Here is a 20,683-nt window from a genome sequence, read left to right on the forward strand (position 1 = left end):
ACTAAAAAAGAAAAATTACTTTCCCGAATAATCATGGTTGCACATAGCTGTGTTAATCAATTTATTACACACCAAGTTTTAGTTGTAAACAGATCATCTTCAGGCTTATTGTGACATCAGAATCAGATGTTTAAAATCCATAACCACTATCAAACAGCATGTCTCTGTTTAACCATATATAGGGACCTGAAAAAAATCACATCTGCTATAATTGCAAAATAGATGCAGAAAACTGAAAATACCTCAATATTCAGAAACAGAGTAAAAGAATACCTTGTAAGCTGTTCCTGCAGTTCATCAGAATATTTCATTTCATATACGTAAATTTCACCTAACTCTAATATTTGAATTCAATAGATGTTGACTTTGGCAGTACATAGACATTGGTAGCATGAAGTTCTGTAATTCAGAAATGATGACCATCATTGTCTATTCGAATGTTTTAGTGCCAGTCATAATTTGTTGTTAGTATACTTTGCAGAAGTAGTCACATTTAATGTATTATTTGACTTATTCCACATCCAAAGATTCTCATTCATGATGCATTTATGAAACATGCTGTGTGAATGAATGTGATGTAGTGTGCTGTTGTCATTTGTACCATATTTCTGTCACTTCTGTTAATCTGCTTTGATATGTATCCCAGACAGAGAAACAATAGTCAGGAACTGACTAGGCACAAGTTTTGTAAGCAGTCTCCTTCACAAGTCAAGTACAATGTCTAAGAGTTTTTTAATTCATTTGTCATGAGAAACAGCTACTTGTGTGTGCTTTAAGTGAATGATAATTGCATCTCATTCAGTGCCATAGTGATGGATAATTTAGACTCTTTTTTAATAACAAAAATTTACTGCTCACATTAGCATGTTCACACACATTATAGGAGCTGCTCTTCTGTTCACACACAGTAGCCTGCATTGAGTCAGCTTGGACAGAGAGTCTGTTATCAGTCTATTCACTCCTAACTTGTAATGTGCAGACCTAGCATTTCACAGTTGTTTAATGTATTATTTTTTTCTCATTGCCACGTCCTAATGAGCACCATTGTCCAGAGGGCTGCTTATAAGCCAACTGTTTCTCTTTTCTTTTCTCTTTTTTTTAAAAAAATTATTAACACTTACAGTTCCATTTCACTTTGTTAATTTCTTTACCTTTTATTATTATTCATCCAGTATAAACGTGCGAAAAATATCAATATTTTTTTCCTATTTGTTCAACATCTTGATATATTTAATCATTGGGTCTTAATTTCCAGGTTTCTTTGTTTCTTATTGGACATGACACTTTCATCATGTTTCTTTTCTCCAGTACTTTTAGTCTGCCTAATTTATAACTTAGTGCCAGGCATTAATTCGGAAGAGGTATTCTGGTTTCAATGCCTTTCTTAATATGCACTTCTTGTTGTATGAGGGTCACTCCAAAAGAAATACACACTATTTTTGTAAAAATACAGTTTTCATTCTGCATGTGTGAAAGTTTTACAGTGTGTAGATACATCCTTCCTGCTTGTTTTCAAACTTGGTTCAACCTGTTCCCGTGAGTGGCGCCATCACAGAATGTATTCAAGATGGCTGCTACACTTGACATTCGTCCGAAGCAACATGCTGTCATAGAATTCCTGTGCTGTGAAAATGAGACATTGGGAAATATCCACAAGAGGTTGAAAAAGGTGTATGGAGATGCTGCTGTCGATCGCAATACAGTTAGTCGATGGGCAAGCAGGTTACGTGATGAAAGCGGGCACGGCAATATTGAGGATTGTCCTCACAGCGGCAGGCCTCATACTGCACACACTCCAGACAATGTGCAGAGAGTTAACAAATTGGTGACTGCTGACAGATGCATCACAGTGAACAAATTGTCACGCTACGTTGGGATAGGGGAAGGAAGTGTTTGCAGAATACTGAAAGTTTTGGCTTTAAAAAAGGTTTGTGCCAGATGGGTTCCCAGGACGTTGACAGTGGCTCACAAAGAAACAAGAAAAACAGTATGCAGCAAACTTTTGGAACAGTACGAGAATGGTGGAGATGAATGTCTTGGAAGAAGTGTGACAGGTGATGAAACATGGCTTCATCAATTTTCACCAGAGACGAAGAGGCAATCAATGGAGTGGCATCATACAAATTCACCCAAGAAAAAAAAAATTCGAAACCATACATTCTGCTGGAAAAGTTATGGCTACAGTGTTTTTCGATTCCGAAGGACTCTTGCTTGTGGACATCATGCCAAATGGAACAACTATAAATTCTGATGCATATGTGATGACACTGAAGAAACTTCAAGCTCAGCTGAGTCGTGTTCAACCATATCGGCAAAAGCAGGATGTTTTGCTGTTGCATGACAATGCACGGCCACATGTCAGTCAAAAAAACCATGGAAGTGATCACAAAACTCGGATGGACAACAGTGAAGCACCTGCCTTACAGTCCTGACCTGGCTTCATGTGACTATCATCTCTCTGGGAAACTGAAAGACTCTCTTCGTGGAACAAGGTTTGAAGATGATGACTCCCTTGTGCACGCTGCCAAACAGTGGCTCCAACAGGTTGGTCCAGAATTTTTACTGTGCGGGTATGCAGGCGCTGGTTCCAAGATGGCGTAAGGCAGTTGAGAGGGATGGAAATTATGTGCAGAAATGAAAATATTGTTCCTAAAGGATGTTGCTACACACTGTAAAACTTTCAAACATGTAGAATAAAAGATGGACTTTTAAAAAAATAGTGTGCATTTCTTTTGGAGTGACCCTCGTAAATATTATTTCTTGTTACACATGCCTGTTCATTTGATGTGTCGTTTTGTTTATGATATATTTTTGTAACCCTGTTTCTTGAATTATCTGTCCTAGATTCTTGAATTTTTTGACCTTTGTTATATTAATGTTGTCTGTCTATAAAATTTTTTGAGTGTTTTATATTGGCAACAAGTTTGGTTTTTTCTGCAGAGATTCTTAACCTTCTCTACTGATCACCTGTTCCAAGAGACTGACTTGTATTTCTACATATGATAGATTTTCAGACAGTACAGAAGAATCATCTGCAGATGCCAGGCAGTTTACTTCGATACACTTTTTCTCTCTTCCCAGTTTTATTGGTGATACTTAATATTATTTTAATTGTTTATTCCAAATTCTTACTCTTTTTCCAAATAAGTAATTGAAAAATACTGGAGACAAGACATCACCTTGTGTCATATCTGTATTTGTACTGCCTGACAAAGAAAAGAAAAGAAAAGAAATAAAAAAGAAAAGAAAAGAAAGTGATGCACCCAGAAGACATGGTCGGATGTTAATGCAACTTCGTATACATGCACACCATCAATGAGTATGCAAAGATTAGAGATGCATTTCTCTGTCACAGGTAGAATGCTTATTAAGTGGTGTTTCTAGATCTGTTAAGGTGCTTAAGGGGTGTGAAGCACATCAGGTGTTGAGTGATCATTGTGCAGGACACAGAGATGCAACATACTTGTGTGAGACAACATTAGCAGCACCTGATAAAGTTTGAAAGGTCCCTATCATGGGTTTCCATTTGGCCGGATTCTGTCACACTGTAGCTGATGGCAAGAGCTTACTTCTCTAGCTGAGAATATTAGCACTAAGCATTGGTCAAGAGTTTTGATGCTAAAGGATCAGTCTGTCCATAGGTCCAATCTGTATGAGAACACTGCACCAGTCCCCTATGACCACTAGAACAACTGGCTTAGTGGGATGTAGACGCATTAAACAATTCTGTCACTCAACAATGCTTCCCTCAATCACTGAAAAACAGTTTGACATTCCTGAGATCATGCAAAAGCAACATTTTTTCTGTGTAACCTGCACGATGGGGTCACAATTTGCATTGCATTCAGAATTAAATGAATATAGTGAGTGTGTTTTCGTAGTACAGTTTGAAGTTCACTTACATTGTGAGGTGCTAGGAGGTCCCAAGTTGCAGTTATATGAGACTGCAAATGGTGGAAGCCATGAGTGTTAGTTACATGGTTCAAGTACTGAGCTTTAATTTGAAATTAAGAACACTTATATTTGTTGCACGTGAGACCAGAATTAGAGAAAAATATGCTGCTCAGATTATGGAGATATTCCTTGGGAATATGACCTAGAACTGTAATATCATCTAAACATATTGTATATGAAGGCACTGTAGTGGTTAGCTGCTGAAAATTTGCAGGTGCTGAAGCACTATCAAAAGGCAAATGTAAAAATTTGAATAACCTCATGTGGGTGCTGATCACAAAAAATTTCTAAGACTACTTGTCCAATGGAATCTGCAAATAGGCATGCTTTAAGTGTGTTTTAGAGAAGAAGTCGTATGCTCCTTGCTGCTTATCTATCAGTTCATTAGGCCATGGTAATGGAAATGAGTCAATCACTATTTGAGTATTCATTGTTAATTTGAATCAGTGCACAATTTTAAGACACAAGGTGGTTTCCTGGTGACTACAAGAAGAGGTGCCCGCCGATTAGCTGGTACTGGAATGATTATGCCTTTGTCCTACCAGGATAACAATTGTTGTGCCAGTTGATCTCTGATTGCCTGAGGCATCGGCAGTGCCTGATAAAAATCGAGGTTGCGCATCTTCCTTCATTGTAAAATGAGTCTCCAAATTGCTTTCTCTGCCTAGGCTGTGCTGAAAAAGTTCACTAAAGTCTGCAAAAAGTTTTGAAACACTGTCCTGCAGCACAGAAATATTCACAGAAAATATGTTCTCCTCAATGTGCAACCCAAAGAGATCAAATGAATCATTACCAAACAAGTTTTGATTATCCTTTGAACACAATACTGTGAATGAAACTGTCTTTGTATCATTGCTAAAAGTGGCGGGCAGGCTACAAACACCAAGAACTGGGATATCTAGCCATTATAAAGAGAGAGAGTGGTCTCTACTATCAAACCTACTTTGCAGCACAGAAATGTGATGAGAATCAAAGTCTACCGCAGTGCTATCACATGAATCCTGCACCTTGATTAATTGATGTTTGTAAATTTGATGAGGTTTACTACAAAATAAAAAAAAAAAAAAAGACTTTTGTTCACCAAAGAACTTGTCTCACACAGCAATCAAGAGCTCATAGTCTGTACTTTTGGTGTGGGCAGTGGGACAAAGTTCACACACCAGTCTATAAACTGTGATGCCTACGGTAGCACACAACAATCAAGAGCTCATAGTCTGTACTTTTGGTGCAGGCAGTGGGACAAAGTTTACATGCCAGTCTATAAACTGTGATGCCTACTGTAGCGAAAAAATGCAGTTTTCTGTCCATACTTTGAATGTGATCTGCAGTGAAGTGGACATCAGCACAGTTTTCAAACCAGCCTTCCTGTTATGTGTTGAATGCCTGAAACTGTGGTGCACAGACAGGTGGAACATGTTGTGGTACTGCTTGGGGTGTTGCAAGTGATACAAATAAATTAGTTTGAAATGTCATGTCTGTTATGAGTTGTTGGATTTGCTGGGCCTGCAATTTAATATCATGACACTTCCTGTGATACACGGGCCGTGATACAATGCACAAGACACCAATAGAAGACAGTGTAAACACTAGAGCTGTAAAGAATGTCTTGATTAGAAGTTACAAACAAGAATATGCAAACAGCAGCCTCTGTAACAGAAAAACAATGAAAATAGGAAGCTGCACATTGTAATGGTCTGAAACACACAAACAAGTTCAGTATGAAAACAATGCCACAGGCAAGCACAGTGTTTGTCCAAGAGTCTACAAGAAACACACACTAGCGTAATATTGCTGTCCTGGCAAGACGTGAATCCTCCAAAAATGTGCAAGCAAAGGACTGACCCCTGTGCCAATGTTGTTGTATCCTTTAATGATGCACGAGTTCTAGAGTCAGAAAGCCGAAATGAGAGGCACTACAACATTTACCGGTATGTAAAAATTTTTTACTTAACTCAGTGAGTCACTGAATACAAATGCAGTCAGAAACCAAGTGCATTTCAGAACTTAGCCCATTATATTGTAGTCATTTGCTGGCATTTTTCACAATGCAGAAGGATTGTGGTGGCCACTTACACAGCAACACTGCCTTTGCTGAACAAGAGGAGTATCCATAGAGCAGCCATTGGTTGACAGCTGTGGTTGATGTGTGGCTGCCTCTGGTGCCAGTACTTGTAACATCTGGTGCCAAGCTCAGAACTGCGTAGACATGCTTGGCATGGTGCCTATAACAAACAACACCATAATCAATCTAAATGCACTATCACGGATGTGTACACCAACTCTTGTGAATAAAAATCAATATCTAAAGCACTGTGCCATCTTGCTCAGGGGGAGGGAAAGAATTACAAATACCCTTTTTGGTCTTAGCAAGGTAGCCATTACTCTAGATAAATGTCATCTTCTGTGTTCTTTTACCCATCTCTGTGATCTCTGGCGTTTTCTTCCAAGAATAATTATTTCTCTCTGATCGAGACATGGGCTGACAAGATTGCCTTTGTACAGTAACTTTTTGTTGTAGAGGGAACCGTTATCCACTGGAGAAAATTTTTTCCTGTTTGAGTGATGAAAGAAACAAACATCCATAATTTTACGATTGATTTATTGTAGCTAGATGAGGAAAGTACTCTATTACACACATATCGAAAAGTTTGTGACAGGAATGACATCTTTCCAATTTTATTACATTTAAGCACAGTGCATTGCTGAAGGGAAGTTGACAATACAATCCCTCTTTGATCTGTAAAGTAAGGACAGAGTTATCCCACTGGAAAGCTTAAGGAAAAGGGAAAAATTTCTTAGGGTGGAACATTTTTATGAATCTTTTAAAATAAACTGTTGTGTCATGAGAAGTATCGATATATGTGCTCACAAACTTACTGGCTATAACTCTCAGGAGGGAGAATGTTATCGAGCCTAACATGTTAGGCAAGGCATTATCTTTCTCACTCAAGTATACTGACCTTTTTGTGAACATACTCTCAGATGACATTGTCTCTTCACCCCCAACAGCTAGTTTCTTTTACAGGAAAGTGCAAGTTTAAAAATATGATAATAACTGACTTGTAAAGAGATTTTTTTTTGTTTTTTAGTTGATTTTTGCTATTTTCATGTAAGGGAAACAGGTGCAGTCTACAATTGCAATTGCTTTGGTTGTCTGTCAGTGTACAGCGGCTCTTTGTACCAGAGCTAGTCTCAAACACTGCAACAAACATGTACATAGAATGTACATTGATTTCTTCAAACATATCGTATAAAGGAGATGATCAGTTTTGTTCTTGCTAACTATGGATAAGAGTGATATACAAACATAATAATAATAATAAATGATGACACATTGCATGTTTGTAATTTTGTATTTGTCTGTAGAGTACATTGAGTTATATTAAGAATGGAAAACACTGTATCATACTTTAGTTAATTTTTATCCTGTTTCCAGACATTTGTAAATGTTGTGAAGTACAAACTAGACCTCATGAGGAAGAAAATGGAGACGGAGGAACGTGACGCAACAAGTCGTGCGAGTTTCAAGTGCCCATCCTGTTGCAAAACATTCACCGATCTTGAGGTAAGGAAGGAAGGCGAACATTTTCTTAGTTCTTCACCAACTGTTGATTCCTTTCCTGTTCTGCCTATGTGGTTGTAAAGAAACCAGTCATTTTTGTGACAGACTAGTGTTGTATAATCTTGGTCCCTCTGCCTTGTTTCAAAGTCCTTTTCTGTTTTTTTGAGATTCACATAAGTAATTACTTTAACTATCTGATGTGTCTGCTTTTATATTTTGTGGCTAATGCATGCAATTTGTTTGAGGCACAGATGACCATGCTGTTTGGCACTCTCATTCACTAATAATAATAATAATAATAATAATAAACCCTGTGGAAGCTCGGGAAAAGAATAGGCCTCCTGTATGTTCTGCCAGTCGTAAAAGGCGACGAAAATAACAAACCACTTAGAGGGCTAACCCCCCTTTTAGTGTGATTAGTTGGTTCAGGACAGAACTAAAGAAGCCTCGGACAAGCGCCGTCATGGTCGGGGACGACGCTTGAACCCTATACCCGCCCACAATGGTAACGACACTGCTAGCCAACTAGAAAATGATTTAAATCCAAATAGAGGTGTTTTGCAGGATATGCTTCCTGCAACCACCCTAGAAGGAAAACAAAGACAGAGGATGAGATGGTCAGATGAAGTTAATCGACACCTCATGTTCTGTTATTACCAAGCAACAAACCTAGGAACCAACACAACTGGATACAGATCACAAGTATACACAACATTTATTACCAGATACCCAGAATTAAAATTTTTAACAGAACAACGACTAGCTGATCAGATCCGTGTAATAATAAAAAATAACAGGATATCCCAGTCAGAATTAGAAAACATCAAACAACAATTACAACAAATACTGGAACAAAATAATGTGCAACCAGAAGAAGAAGAAAATACAGTAATGGATTCAAACATCCCAGAGCAAACAAACAAAGAACAACACGCATCAATTAAACAATCAGAGGAAAACGAAATCTTAAGACAGCCACCAGAACAAGCACAAATAGAACATGAAGTGACACACATGTTAGATATAGAAGAAAAATTTCAGCTGACATATATCTTGTGGATAATGAACTGAAATGGAAAAAACATATTAATAATGTCTGTAAGAAACTGAGCTCTGTCATATTCTTAATGATGCAACTATCACAGTATTCAGACAAGAACCTTCTGTGTACAGTGTATCATGGACTTTTCGAACCATACTTACAGTATGGAGTGACTGTGTGGGGAAACTCAAACAAACAAGAGTCATACGAGTGTTCACATTACAAAAAAAAGCAATTAGGACCATTTTAAGAAGAAAGACCTCGGAAACATGCAGAAACTGTTTCAAGAATTTAGGTATCTTAACTTTTTCATCGTTGTATATATACAAAACAATAATGTAAATCACAAAAGGTAGTGAGGACTGGATTACAAATGCTAGTGTACACACCCACAATACAAGAAAGAAGAATGAAGTACGGAGCATACCCCACCGACTGGCAATGCTAGAAAAAGGACCCCAGTACTCTGGTATAAGACTACTAAGAAGTCTGCCCAAAACCCTGCAAGATAGTGTACTTCACAATGACTTTGCAAAGAAACTTAAAGACTATCTCATTGAAAAAGAGTTTTACAGTGTTGCAGAATACTTATGCCATTAAATTTGTATATATTGTTACTCATTGTCAGTGATGTAAAAATGTAAGCTAAAGGTGTAGGAAAATAAGTGATAAAGAATTTTAATACTTTGACATGTCCTATATTACACGTACATTTACTGTACACATTGTAATCTTACAGGATCAAATAAAATTCAATTCAATTCAATTCAACAAAGACACAAATACAGACATTAGACCATTCTTGCATAGACCGCCAAATAACCCACAAGTCGAAACAACAATAAAAACTATAAACACAATCATACACAACAAAATAAATGAAAACACAACTATGGAAGAGTTACAACTACTGGTTTATATAGGAGCACTCACTACACTAAATATACACACTAGGCAGAGATCAGAACCAACCAACACACAGAAGAAACCCACAAAACCAGCATGGCAACACAGGCTACAGATCAGAATAGAAAAACTGAGAAAAGACATCGGACAGCTAACACAATTTAGAAGAAATGAAATATCAGGAAAAAAACGAAAAAGGTTAGGTAAAATCTCACAACAAGAAGCGATAGAGCAATTAGATGAAAAGAAGCAGAAATTACAAGCATTGGCCAAACGACTTAGAAGATACAAAAAAAGTGAAAATAGAAGGAAACCAAACCAAACATTCAACACAAACCAAAAGAAATTTTACCAGACAATAGATAACACACACATTAAAATAGACAACCCACCAAACATAACAGACATGGAACACTTTGGAGCAACATATGGTCAAACCCGGTACAATATAACAGGCATGCACGGTGGATATAAGCAGAAACAGACACATACAAGATGATACCACAAATGCCTGAAGTGATAATTTTGCAACATGAAGTCACCCAAGCAATTAATTCTACTCACAATTGGAAAGCCCCTGGAAAAGATAAAATAGCAAATTTCTGGCTAAAGAAGTTAACCTCAACACATTCACATCTAACTAAATTAGTTAACATATGAATATAATAGAAGGAAACATTCCACATGGGAAAAAATATATCTAAAAACAAAGATGATGTGACTTACCAAACGAAAGCGCTGGCACGTCGATAGACACACAAACGAACACAAACATACACACAAAATTCAAGCTTTCGCAACAAACTGTTGCCTCATCAGGAAAGAGGGAAGGAGAGGGAAAGACGAAAGGATGTGGGTTTTAAGGGAGAGGGTAAGGAGTCATTCCAATCCCGGGAGCGGAAAGACTTACCTTAGGGGGAAAAAAGGACGGGTATACACTTGCACACACACACATATCCATCCACACATATACAGACACAAGCTTGTGTCTGTATATGTGTGGATGGATATGTGTGTGTGTGCGAGTGTATACCCGTCCTTTTTTCCCCCTAAGGTAAGTCTTTCCGCTCCCGGGATTGGAATGACTCCTTACCCTCTCCCTTAAAACCCACATCCTTTCGTCTTTCCCTCTCCTTCCCTCTTTCCTGATGAGGCAACAGTTTGTTGCGAAAGCTTGAATTTTGTGTGTATTTTTGTGTTTGTTTGTGTGTCTATCGACGTGCCAGCGCTTTCGTTTGGTAAGTCACATCATCTTTGTTTTTAGATATAAATTAGTTAACAGTTACATTGCAGACCCATACACATTCCCTGATACACTTACACATGGAATAACTTATCTGAAACCTAAAGATCAAGCACACACAGCAAACCCAGCTAAATATTGCCCCATAACAGGCCTACCAACAATATACAAAATATTAACTTCAGTCATTATACAGAAATTAATGACACATACAACACAGAACAAAATTATAAATGAAGAACAAAAAGGCTGTTGCAAAGGAGAGCGAGGATGTAAAGAGCAACTGATAATAGATGCAGAGGTGACATATCAAGCTAAAACTAAACAAAGGTCGCTACACTACGCATACATTGATTACGAAAAAGCTTTTGATAGTGTACCCCACTCATGGTTACTACAAATATTGGAAATATACAAAGTAGATCCTAAATTGATACAGTTCCTAAACATAGTAATGAAAAATTGGAAAACCACACTTAATATCCAAACAAATTCAAATAATATCACATCACAGCCAATGCAGATTAAGTGTGGAATATACCAAGGAGACTCATTAAGTCCTTTCTGGTTCTGCCTTGCTCTGAACCCACTATCCAACATGCTAAATAATACAAATTATGGATACAATATTACTGGAACATACCCACACAAAATCACACATTTGCTATATATGGATGATCTAAAACTACTGGCAGCAACAAATCAACAACTCAACCAATTACTAAAGATAACAGAAGTATTCAGCAATGATATAAATATGGCTTTTGGAACAGACAAATGTAAGAAAAATAGCATAGTCAAGGGAAAACACACTAAACAAGAAGATTACATATTGGATAACCACAGTGACTGCATAGAAGAGATAGAAGAAACAGATGCCTATAAATATTGAGGATACAGACAAAAAATAGGAATAGATAATACAAATATTAAAAAAGAACTAAAAGAAAAATATAGACAAAGACTAACAAAAATACTGAAAACAGAATTGACAGCAAGAAACAAGGCAAAAGCTATAAATACATATGCTATACCAATATTGACCTACTCATTTGGAGTAGTGAAATGGAGTAACACAGACCTAGAAGCACTCAATACACTTACAAGATTACAATGCCACAAATATAGAATACATCACATACATTCAGCAACAGAAAGATTCACATTAAGCAGAAAGGAACCTACATTATGGACAGGTAGACAATTTAAGAAAATTCTTTCTAGAGCGAGCAGAAACTAACAAAATACACAAAGCAATCACTCATATAAATACATCGGCTACACCATTGCAATTTCATAACCACTTCTACAACCCTTTAGATCACATAACATCAACAGATACGATGAAAGTAAATTGGAAAAAGAAAACACTACGTGGCAAGCACCCGTATCATCTAACACAGCCACACATCGATATAGACGCATCCAACACATGGCTAAGAAAAGGCAATATATACAGTGAGACGGAAGGATTCATGATTGCAATACAGGATCAAACAATAAACACCAGATATTACAGCAAGCATATTATTAAAGATCCCAATACCACAACAGATAAATGCAGACTTTGCAAACAACAAATAGAAACAGTAGATCACATCACAAGCGGATGTACAATACTAGCAAACACAGAATACCCCAGAAGACATGACAATGTAGCAAAAATAATACATCAGCACCTTGCCATACAACATAAACTAATAAAACAACACGTTCCCACATGCAAGTACGCACCACAAAATGTACTGGAGAATGATGACTACAAATTATACTGGAACAGAACCATTATAACAGATAAAACAACACCACATAACAAACCTGACATCATACTCACCAATAAAAATAAGAAATTAGCACAAATAATCGAAATATCCATACCCAATACAACAAATATACAGAAGAAAACAGGAGAAAAAACTGAAAAATACATCCAACTGGCTGAGGAAGTCAAGGACATGTGGCATCAGGATAAAGTTGACATTATACCTATTACACTATCAACTACAGGAGTCATACCACACAATATCCACCAGTACATCAACGCAATACAGCTACATCCAAACGTATATATACAACTACAGAAATCTGTAATTATTGATACATGTTCAATTACCCGAAAGTTCCTAAATGCAATGTAACATATACCGTACAGTTAAAAGGAAGTCACGCTTGATCAAGGTCCGCGTCACTTTCCATTTTTAACCAGACCTAAGGTCTGAGAAAGGAAAGAAGATAATAATAATAATAATAATAATAATAATAATAATCACCTACAGTTTTTCTCCTCCCCTTAATGTTTTTGCTTCCATTTCCAATAATATGCTGCATAATGATTGCATAACAAATTCAGTATGCGTTTGGTATTTTTAGTATATGATGAAAACCTTTATGTTTACTGCACAAGGCATGGTGACTGGCAGATAGTGCTTCATGTGCTGTTGTCACTTATTTATTTTCCTGCTTAACTCATGGATGGGGCATGAGAAAAATGATTATTGGTAGCTTTAGTATTCCTGCCAGCAGACTTGCAGTGGAAGCAGATTAGCTGACATGGTAGTGCTGCAGAGTAGTGCAGAAACCAGCTACGGATTGTGCTATGATGCATGGTAAGGACAGATCTGCTGACAGAAATTTTACCCAGGGGTAGCATTAAGTTAAGTGGGCCAGTCTTAAGCTGAGTTCAACCACCGCAGATGTGGCCTTGGTGCTTCGTGCTGACTGTTGTTGCTGAGTGCTCGGTCATAAGTCATCTGTGCTAGCCACATGCTGTCTCTTCCCTAGCTTTATCTCAATATGGGTTCTGACTCTCTGCTTCCGGTAGATTGTCTTGCATGATGCATTTCATTTCCTCTCACTGAATTCTGATCCTCAGTTATTATCAAGCCGCCATTGACCTGTAAAGTGCACTTACCAAAAGTGTTGTGTAGTGGCATTTTCACACCCATGCAGATACTAAAGTGGTGATGAAGGACAGTCTTACATTTGTGACGCACCTATTTTTTGTTTCCATTTACCTGATGTTATTTGAGCTACCATGGACCTTGCATTTCTATAGTACTGACAGGAATAGTTGTACTTACAGAAGGAACAGCAGCAGCAGCATGAGCAGATGCAAGCACTGTTGAACCAGAATGCAGATTTGTTTCACATACTCGTCGCACTGTTGGTGGGACAGGTACCTGTTATGCAGTTTTCTTCCCCACCCCTGATGACAAATGCTGGTTTTGATGAGCCTACGGAAAGGTGAGAGAATTACATGTGCCAGTTCTTGCTGCCCTGCTACCTGGCAGGGCAAGTGCTCTACCATCTGAGCTACCGAAGCACGACTCATGCCCGGTACTCACAGCTTTACTTCTGCCAGTATCTCGTCTCCTACCTTACAAACTTTACAGAAGCTCTCCTGCGAACCTTGCCCGCGAAAGGCAAAGGTCCCGAGTTCGAGTCTTGGTCGGGCACACAGTTTTAGTCTGCCAGGAAGTTTCATATCAGCACACACTCCGCTGCAGAGTGAAAATCTCATTCTGGAAACATCCCCCAGGCTGTGGCTAAGCCATGTCTCCGCAGTATCCTTTCTTTCGGGAGTGCTAGTTCTGCAAGGTTCGCAGGAGAGCTTCTGTAAAGTTTGGAAGGTAGGAGACGAGGTACAGGCAGAAGTAAAGCTGTTAGTACCGGGCGTGAGTCAGGCTTCGGTAGCTCAGATGGTAGAGCACTTGCCCGAGAAAGGCAAAGGTCCCGAGTTCGAGTCTTGGTCAGGCACACAGTTTTAATCTGCCAGGAAGTTTCACAGAGATTGCTTGTACACATAGAGGCCATATGTGTGGTATGCCTTTGGACAGGCCATATGGCAACTGTTTGTGGTCGGTGGACTGCAAGTAAGTCATTGAATGCCCCTTAGTTTTCACTGGATTCTATACTATCTCTGCATATCTTACTTATGTTGGTAATGGATCGGCAACTGGTCATGTTTCAAGTTGATTCGAGAATGACAGTCAGCCTCATTAATTTGGATACACACAGGCTCTTGGGGTACCCAGAGTTGCAAGGGCTCTTCCACAGTTCCATGAGTTGTAACAACGTGGAATGACAACTTACATTGTTAATGGTCACTTCACTGTTGGTACAATATATTTTTGGTCTAGACACCTTTTCTGTTTGTGGTTTCCAGACCACTGACAAAGTGCATTTGTTTTCTCAATCCATTCCTTTTGATGATCTGGACTACTTACTCTTATCACACAGCCTGCTGGTTGAGTATTCTTTGGCCAGGCAGAAAACTTAGAGGGACATGTTTCTCTTAAGTCCTTGCCAGTATCTAAATTTTGTCACCCCTGTGGATCACGGATTCATATCCTATTCCACAGCAGGCGGAGTTGTTGGTAGTCATTGCGTGGGGGGGGGGGGGGGGCAGTGTTTTTCACACATCGACTTGTCAATGTGTACCTGCAGTTGCTGTTGAACACCATTTTTTGGACTTTCTTGGCCCTCAACACCCCCTTTGGGCTTAACCAGTTTAATTGTTTGCCTTTTGAAATCTTGTCTACACACGGAATTTATCAATGGTATTTGGAGCAGTTGATTCAGGACATCGGCTGTTGTGTCAATTACCTTGTTGACATAGATGGTTTTTCCCTACAGGTGATGACATGGTGAAAGCCATTGTCAACTTTCCAGCACCAAAAAACTTGAAGGCCTTTGTAATGGGACATTCTCCTCTAGCATAACTTTTCCTCAGCAGTAGTTGCCGATGCCATTATTATGTTTTGAATTTGTCAAGAAAAATTGTAAATCCTTTGGAATATGGTTATTACTGCAGAGTGAGAGTAGTAAGCATCCTTTGATGTGATTGGACGTATTTTTATATTTTGGGCAAACAATGTAATTTTGGCTTCTTAATACGAAAATTCAAAAGATTGTATGACACACTAAAATATGACAAAATATATTAATGCAACAACAAAAAAGTCTGCAACAACAATCTTCAAATTTATTTAGATCAGTTCAACCATGAGGACCTAAAATGTGAAAATTTAAGCTTCAAGAATCAGACCCCCAGTCAAGAAGAACTGGAGCCAACTATACACGAAAAGCTAAGTAAACTAGAAAGTGTATTGTAATCTTCACTCCTCTCAAATTTTTCAGAAAAGGCTTTGCTTATTGTGGACAATAGCTGTAATTATTAAGGAGGGGGAGATTACACGCTCTAGTCCTTTTTGCAGATTTTGTATTATGGTCAGGTCATTCCCTGGGCCACACATATCTGGCAGCCTCTTAACCAGCTTTACCAGAAAGGTTTTAAGTTTGTCTGATTCGCGAATGTCAATGGGCTTTTTGGTCCTCAAGCAGTGTTTGTGCTCAGCTCCCTGTTTGACTTCTTTTATGCTGAGTAAACTTTTAAACCTGGCCAGTGGCACATTCCAACATGGCATTGGTGCTGTCCTGTCCATTGGAATGTATACAGCACCGAACAACCCATCGCTTACTCATCGAAGGCGCTTTCTGCTGCACAACATTAATTATTCACAGGTGGGGAAGGAGACGCTAGCTACTATTTTCAGAGTTATGAAGCTTCATGTTTCCCTGTATGGGGTAAAATATCTCCTCAGTTCCTCCTTGTCACAGACCACAAACTGTTTCTTTATTATTGCTGTCGTTCCAAGTTGCCATATAGGACTGTCCACATATTGCAGAGGTGGCCCCTCTTTCTCAGTAACTATTGCTGTGACATTCATTATCGCTCCACCACTCAGCTTGCCAATGCTGAGACACTGTCGCAGCCGCTGATGGGGTTTGATTTGGAGATGGTTGACAGGTGGTTCCTGTGTTCACGTTGGATGATCCCTTGCAGCAAACTCTGTCAAATTTTCTGTTGACAGCAGGAGAAGTTGTGACCATCACAGTTGCTGACCTGCTTTTCCAGAAAATTGTTTCGGCTATCCAGTTTGGTAGGCCAAAGCACACCTCTCCAGCTGCAGACCCGGTGTGGTGTATGTTTTCCCTCTTACATGCTAGGCTCATTGGTGTTGACGGGGTCCTCATGCTTTCCATGGAGGAGCAATGCTGTCATGTGGTCGTCCCCGCCGGTGTTGCTTCCTTGCACACCAAAGGTGCTGCATGTGTTGCACTGGAGTATGACTCATATGAAGGCATTGACATGGTCTTGCTGGCTGATGGTTGATTGTGACATAGAATATCTGGTGTGGATTTGAGGGGCCTTTGCACAGAACCAGGTTGCACCAGTTCTCTCCGTGGCTGGCCCCGCAGCTCACTTGGGGTAGGTTGCACACCCATTTCACTGGTCCATTTTGGTCAGCATGTGGTTGTTGATGGTTGATGCATTTTCCAATTTTCTTTACATGTTCAACCTATCCTCCACATTGTTCACATGTCAGTTAGTTTTGCCAGTGAGGGATCTCCTACGACCCTCGTATCTGATAATGGTTGTCAATTCATGTCACAGGAGTTTGAAGACTTTTGCATATGCAGTAGTTTCCAGCATCTAACTGTTACCACCCTGGCTTCTAGCTCAGATGTGCAGTGCTTTGTGCATATATTAAAGAAGCTTGTGTGTGCAATCATGAATTGTCAAGTTTGACGGCTACATACTAGGTGATGCTGGTCAGTGGGTGCAATCTGGTGGAATGTTTGAATGAGTACCAGCCATGACCTGCAGCATTTTCCTTCCAAGGCTGTTATTTGGGCCTGGTCCTTCAGTCACCAGCAAGGGCAGCTGCCATGTGTGATGGTGGACCAGCCACAAGGGTCAGCAGTTGTTTGTAGTGCATTTCAGTAGGGAGCAGCTGGTACATCATCCAGGTCAGCTGCACTCATACCCTGTTGGTACATCATCACTTCTATTTTCTGGGGTCAGCTGAGCAGCAGGGTTTGTCACGATGCTGTTGCAGGGTCAGGTTCCCATTTGCAGGGCTGTACCTCTCCGTTGTTACCCCCTTTATGCCATCTGGCATCCTCCCCTTGCCTGCAGCCTTAGGCCCAAATGAGGCTCGTGTCTGTGCCTGCCAGTGTGGAGCCCATGCAATTTGACCCACCTTCCTTTTGTTTCCACCTTCTACTCCCTCTGCCCCCTCCTCCCAAATCGCCAATGGAGGTGGCCTTGTGCCTACTGCCACCAGTGGACCTGCTGTCATGGCAGCCTCTGTGTCCTTTCGCCCTTCTAATAGTGCCACCAGCATCAGCATTGCCTCCTTCAGTGGTCAGTCTGCTGCCAGGTTCTTCAGCACCATCTCCAGTTCTGCGCTGGATGTCGTGGCACAAACCTGGCCTTTTTGTTTCCTATGGCTGTTTGAGGGGCACAAATTCAGTATCCCTGCCAGCGGAATCGCAGTGGAGGCAGATGAACTGGCATGGGTAATGCAGCAGAATAGGGCAGAAACCTGGCCTGGAGGGTGCATGCAATGCTTAGTATAGGGCAGACATGCTGACAGAAATGGTTAAACAATGGAAAATCCAGGATGGAATGTAACAATACCAGAGGAGGAAAGTTGCTACTCACCATATAGAGGAGATACTGAGTCGCAATAGGCACAACTAAAAGATTCACACAATTAAAGCTTTCGGCCAAATAGGCCTTTGTCAGCAGTACACACACGCACACACACACAAATGCAACTTGCACACACGTCTGCAGTCTCAGAGAGCTGAAACTACACTGTAGTGTAGAGTGTAGTTTCAGCTCTCTGAGACACCGCGGCCTGCGGCGTAATCCATCTTACCTGCGCTGCATGCCTGTCTCTCGGAGCCGCCACCAGGACCGAATTGGCCCGTGCTGCTCTAACCGCCCTGTGCTGAATATTTCTCAGCTGAATACGACTCGAGCAGAGCCAGTGTGAATTTTTGACGACTTTGAGCTGTAATATCTCGCGCAATAGTTTTTGTAAAAAAATAAAATTTGGCCACCTTGTACAACTTTATGCGTTCTCTTAAGAATAATAATGAAAAGAACATTACGAGACATATTGAGCCAGAAAATTGTAGTTAAATTAGCCAAAAAAATAGGCGCCCAAAAAAATTTCGAAGTTGGCTTCTTGCATCTCCTGAACGAATGCTATGACGAACGTGAAACTTGGCATGTAGTAACCTAACAACACAAGGTTCTTAAATATAAAGTTTCATTTCCATAGCACTTTTCAGTATTGAGTGGATTAAGCACAAAATTGAAGATTTTGTAAAAACGTCGAAAATGCGGTATTTTCATTCCGATTTTGCTAAAAAACTATGCTCCATAAAGCATACCAAGCTGTACATCTGGAATGAAAGTTGGACATGAAAATCAGGCCCGAAAACAATGTAAACTTCGGGTTAGCATGTCTAGTAGTGTGAACACATGATGAAAATGAAATTTAGAGTGCAATAGATTGGCTGCACAATGATAAGGAATAAAAATTTTTATTCCCCTACTATTTTCCAATAATTTACAAATTAATTGAAAATATGTTGATTTTTAAGAAAAGATGAAAGCAGGGTGTATTCGATACTTCTTTTTGAAATACCGTTTTCTATTGATGCGTCAAAGCCACTCTCATTCGAACAACAGATTTTAAGCCCCCCCACCCTCCCCAGAACAATGAGTTTAATTTTCAATATTGGCTAACAACAGAGACAAAGTAGCAAGAAAAATCACACAGAAAAGAGTTCTAACTTGGGCATGTTGTTTCTCGTTGATCAAAGGCGTTTAAATCAGTTATGGAAAACATGTTTCGTACAAGTAGACTGAGTGTGATCTATGTTTGTAATACTAAGGATAAAAGAAAACAGTCCATGTTATGTGTTAATAATTTAAATGTATCATACACAGATTGATGTACGGGTTTTGTTTCACGGGAGCAATTTACTTGGCGTAATTACATTTGCCACAGTATAGATATTGTGCCATCTCAATCACCAATCCATTCATTTGCCAGTAAAGTGCTACATATGAAGGAGTTAGGCTTCGTTTGAATAATTTTACACCTGTTGCATCTATTTCCCATCCTTATTTTCGATCCGGGCTTTGGACTGACAGTAGCGAAGTTAAAAATAGATTTATTATTATTATTATTATTATTATTATTTTTACGTTTTTGCCTTTTTTTTAGTAATTCATTCAGAAGTGTCAATAAATTTTCTGTGATTTAGTTCCCAATGATTAGTAATGCTGCTTTGTATGATAAGTCTCAAAGCAGGGTGCAACACATAATGGAACGTTGCAAGCTTTGCATTGGTATCTAGTTTCCCGACGCACTTTCTGTTTCGTGCAAACCACGCATCTGCACATTAGCGTACTTTTCTACGAATGTTCACTCACAATAACAGAAAATGTCTCGTGAATTGCAGAGGATTCTCGTCATCGTAGCACCTTCCTCTACCAGCTTTTCTCCATTCTGTAGCATATTTTTCTACATCTCCTTTACGAGAGAAAGGTGAAACTCTGTGAGTGCCATTTTTCATCCTGTTACCAACAGGTGGAGAGCATGAGCATTTAGAATGCACAAATCCAGAATGTGAAAAAAATATTTCTTAGACCATCTCACAGTCTTATGCACTGATCCCACTGAGCTGAGTAACATGTCACAACAGTCAAATGCACCCATACTCAAATTGTAATCTACAATACATTGTGGTTTCTTTATTTTTTCACCAGTATTTCTGTCAGTCTTCTCTGTTTCAACCATTTGTGTTGTGTGGCTTGGGGTCAACATGTACACCTCTCTCTTATTGCACCACTTGATAGCAAGGACCTTGTCAGTGGACCTAAACTCAGTTTTTCCTCGTTTTAATTTCTTCTGCAGTTTTGGCATGTTGTGCCTGTTCTTACAAACAGTGCCACATGTGGCTGCTCAATGGTTGTGAAGCCAGAGGAACAGGTCTGGGCTGCAGTAGCAGTTATCGACATATAGAATATGACCTTGTTCCAAATATGGTCTCATAAGAGATGCCACTATGTCGCCACTTTTTTCCAAATTGTGGAACCCAATTTCTG

The 20,683-nt window shown here is 39.4% G+C and overlaps 1 protein-coding gene across 1 annotated transcript in view; it reads left to right on the forward strand.

Moving 5' to 3' along the window:
- LOC126203431 (general transcription factor IIE subunit 1) overlaps window positions 1-20,683 on the forward strand; it is a 91,551-nt gene that overhangs the window by 35,754 nt on the left and 35,114 nt on the right. The window contains exon 3 of the mRNA XM_049937750.1: window positions 7,391-7,519. Coding sequence (XP_049793707.1) covers window positions 7,391-7,519 — 129 coding nt within the window. The remainder of the gene's footprint in view (window positions 1-7,390; window positions 7,520-20,683) is intronic.

The sequence above is a fragment of the Schistocerca nitens genome, chromosome 9, assembly GCF_023898315.1.
Source record: "Schistocerca nitens isolate TAMUIC-IGC-003100 chromosome 9, iqSchNite1.1, whole genome shotgun sequence".
Classification (NCBI taxonomy): Eukaryota; Metazoa; Arthropoda; class Insecta; order Orthoptera; family Acrididae; genus Schistocerca; species Schistocerca nitens.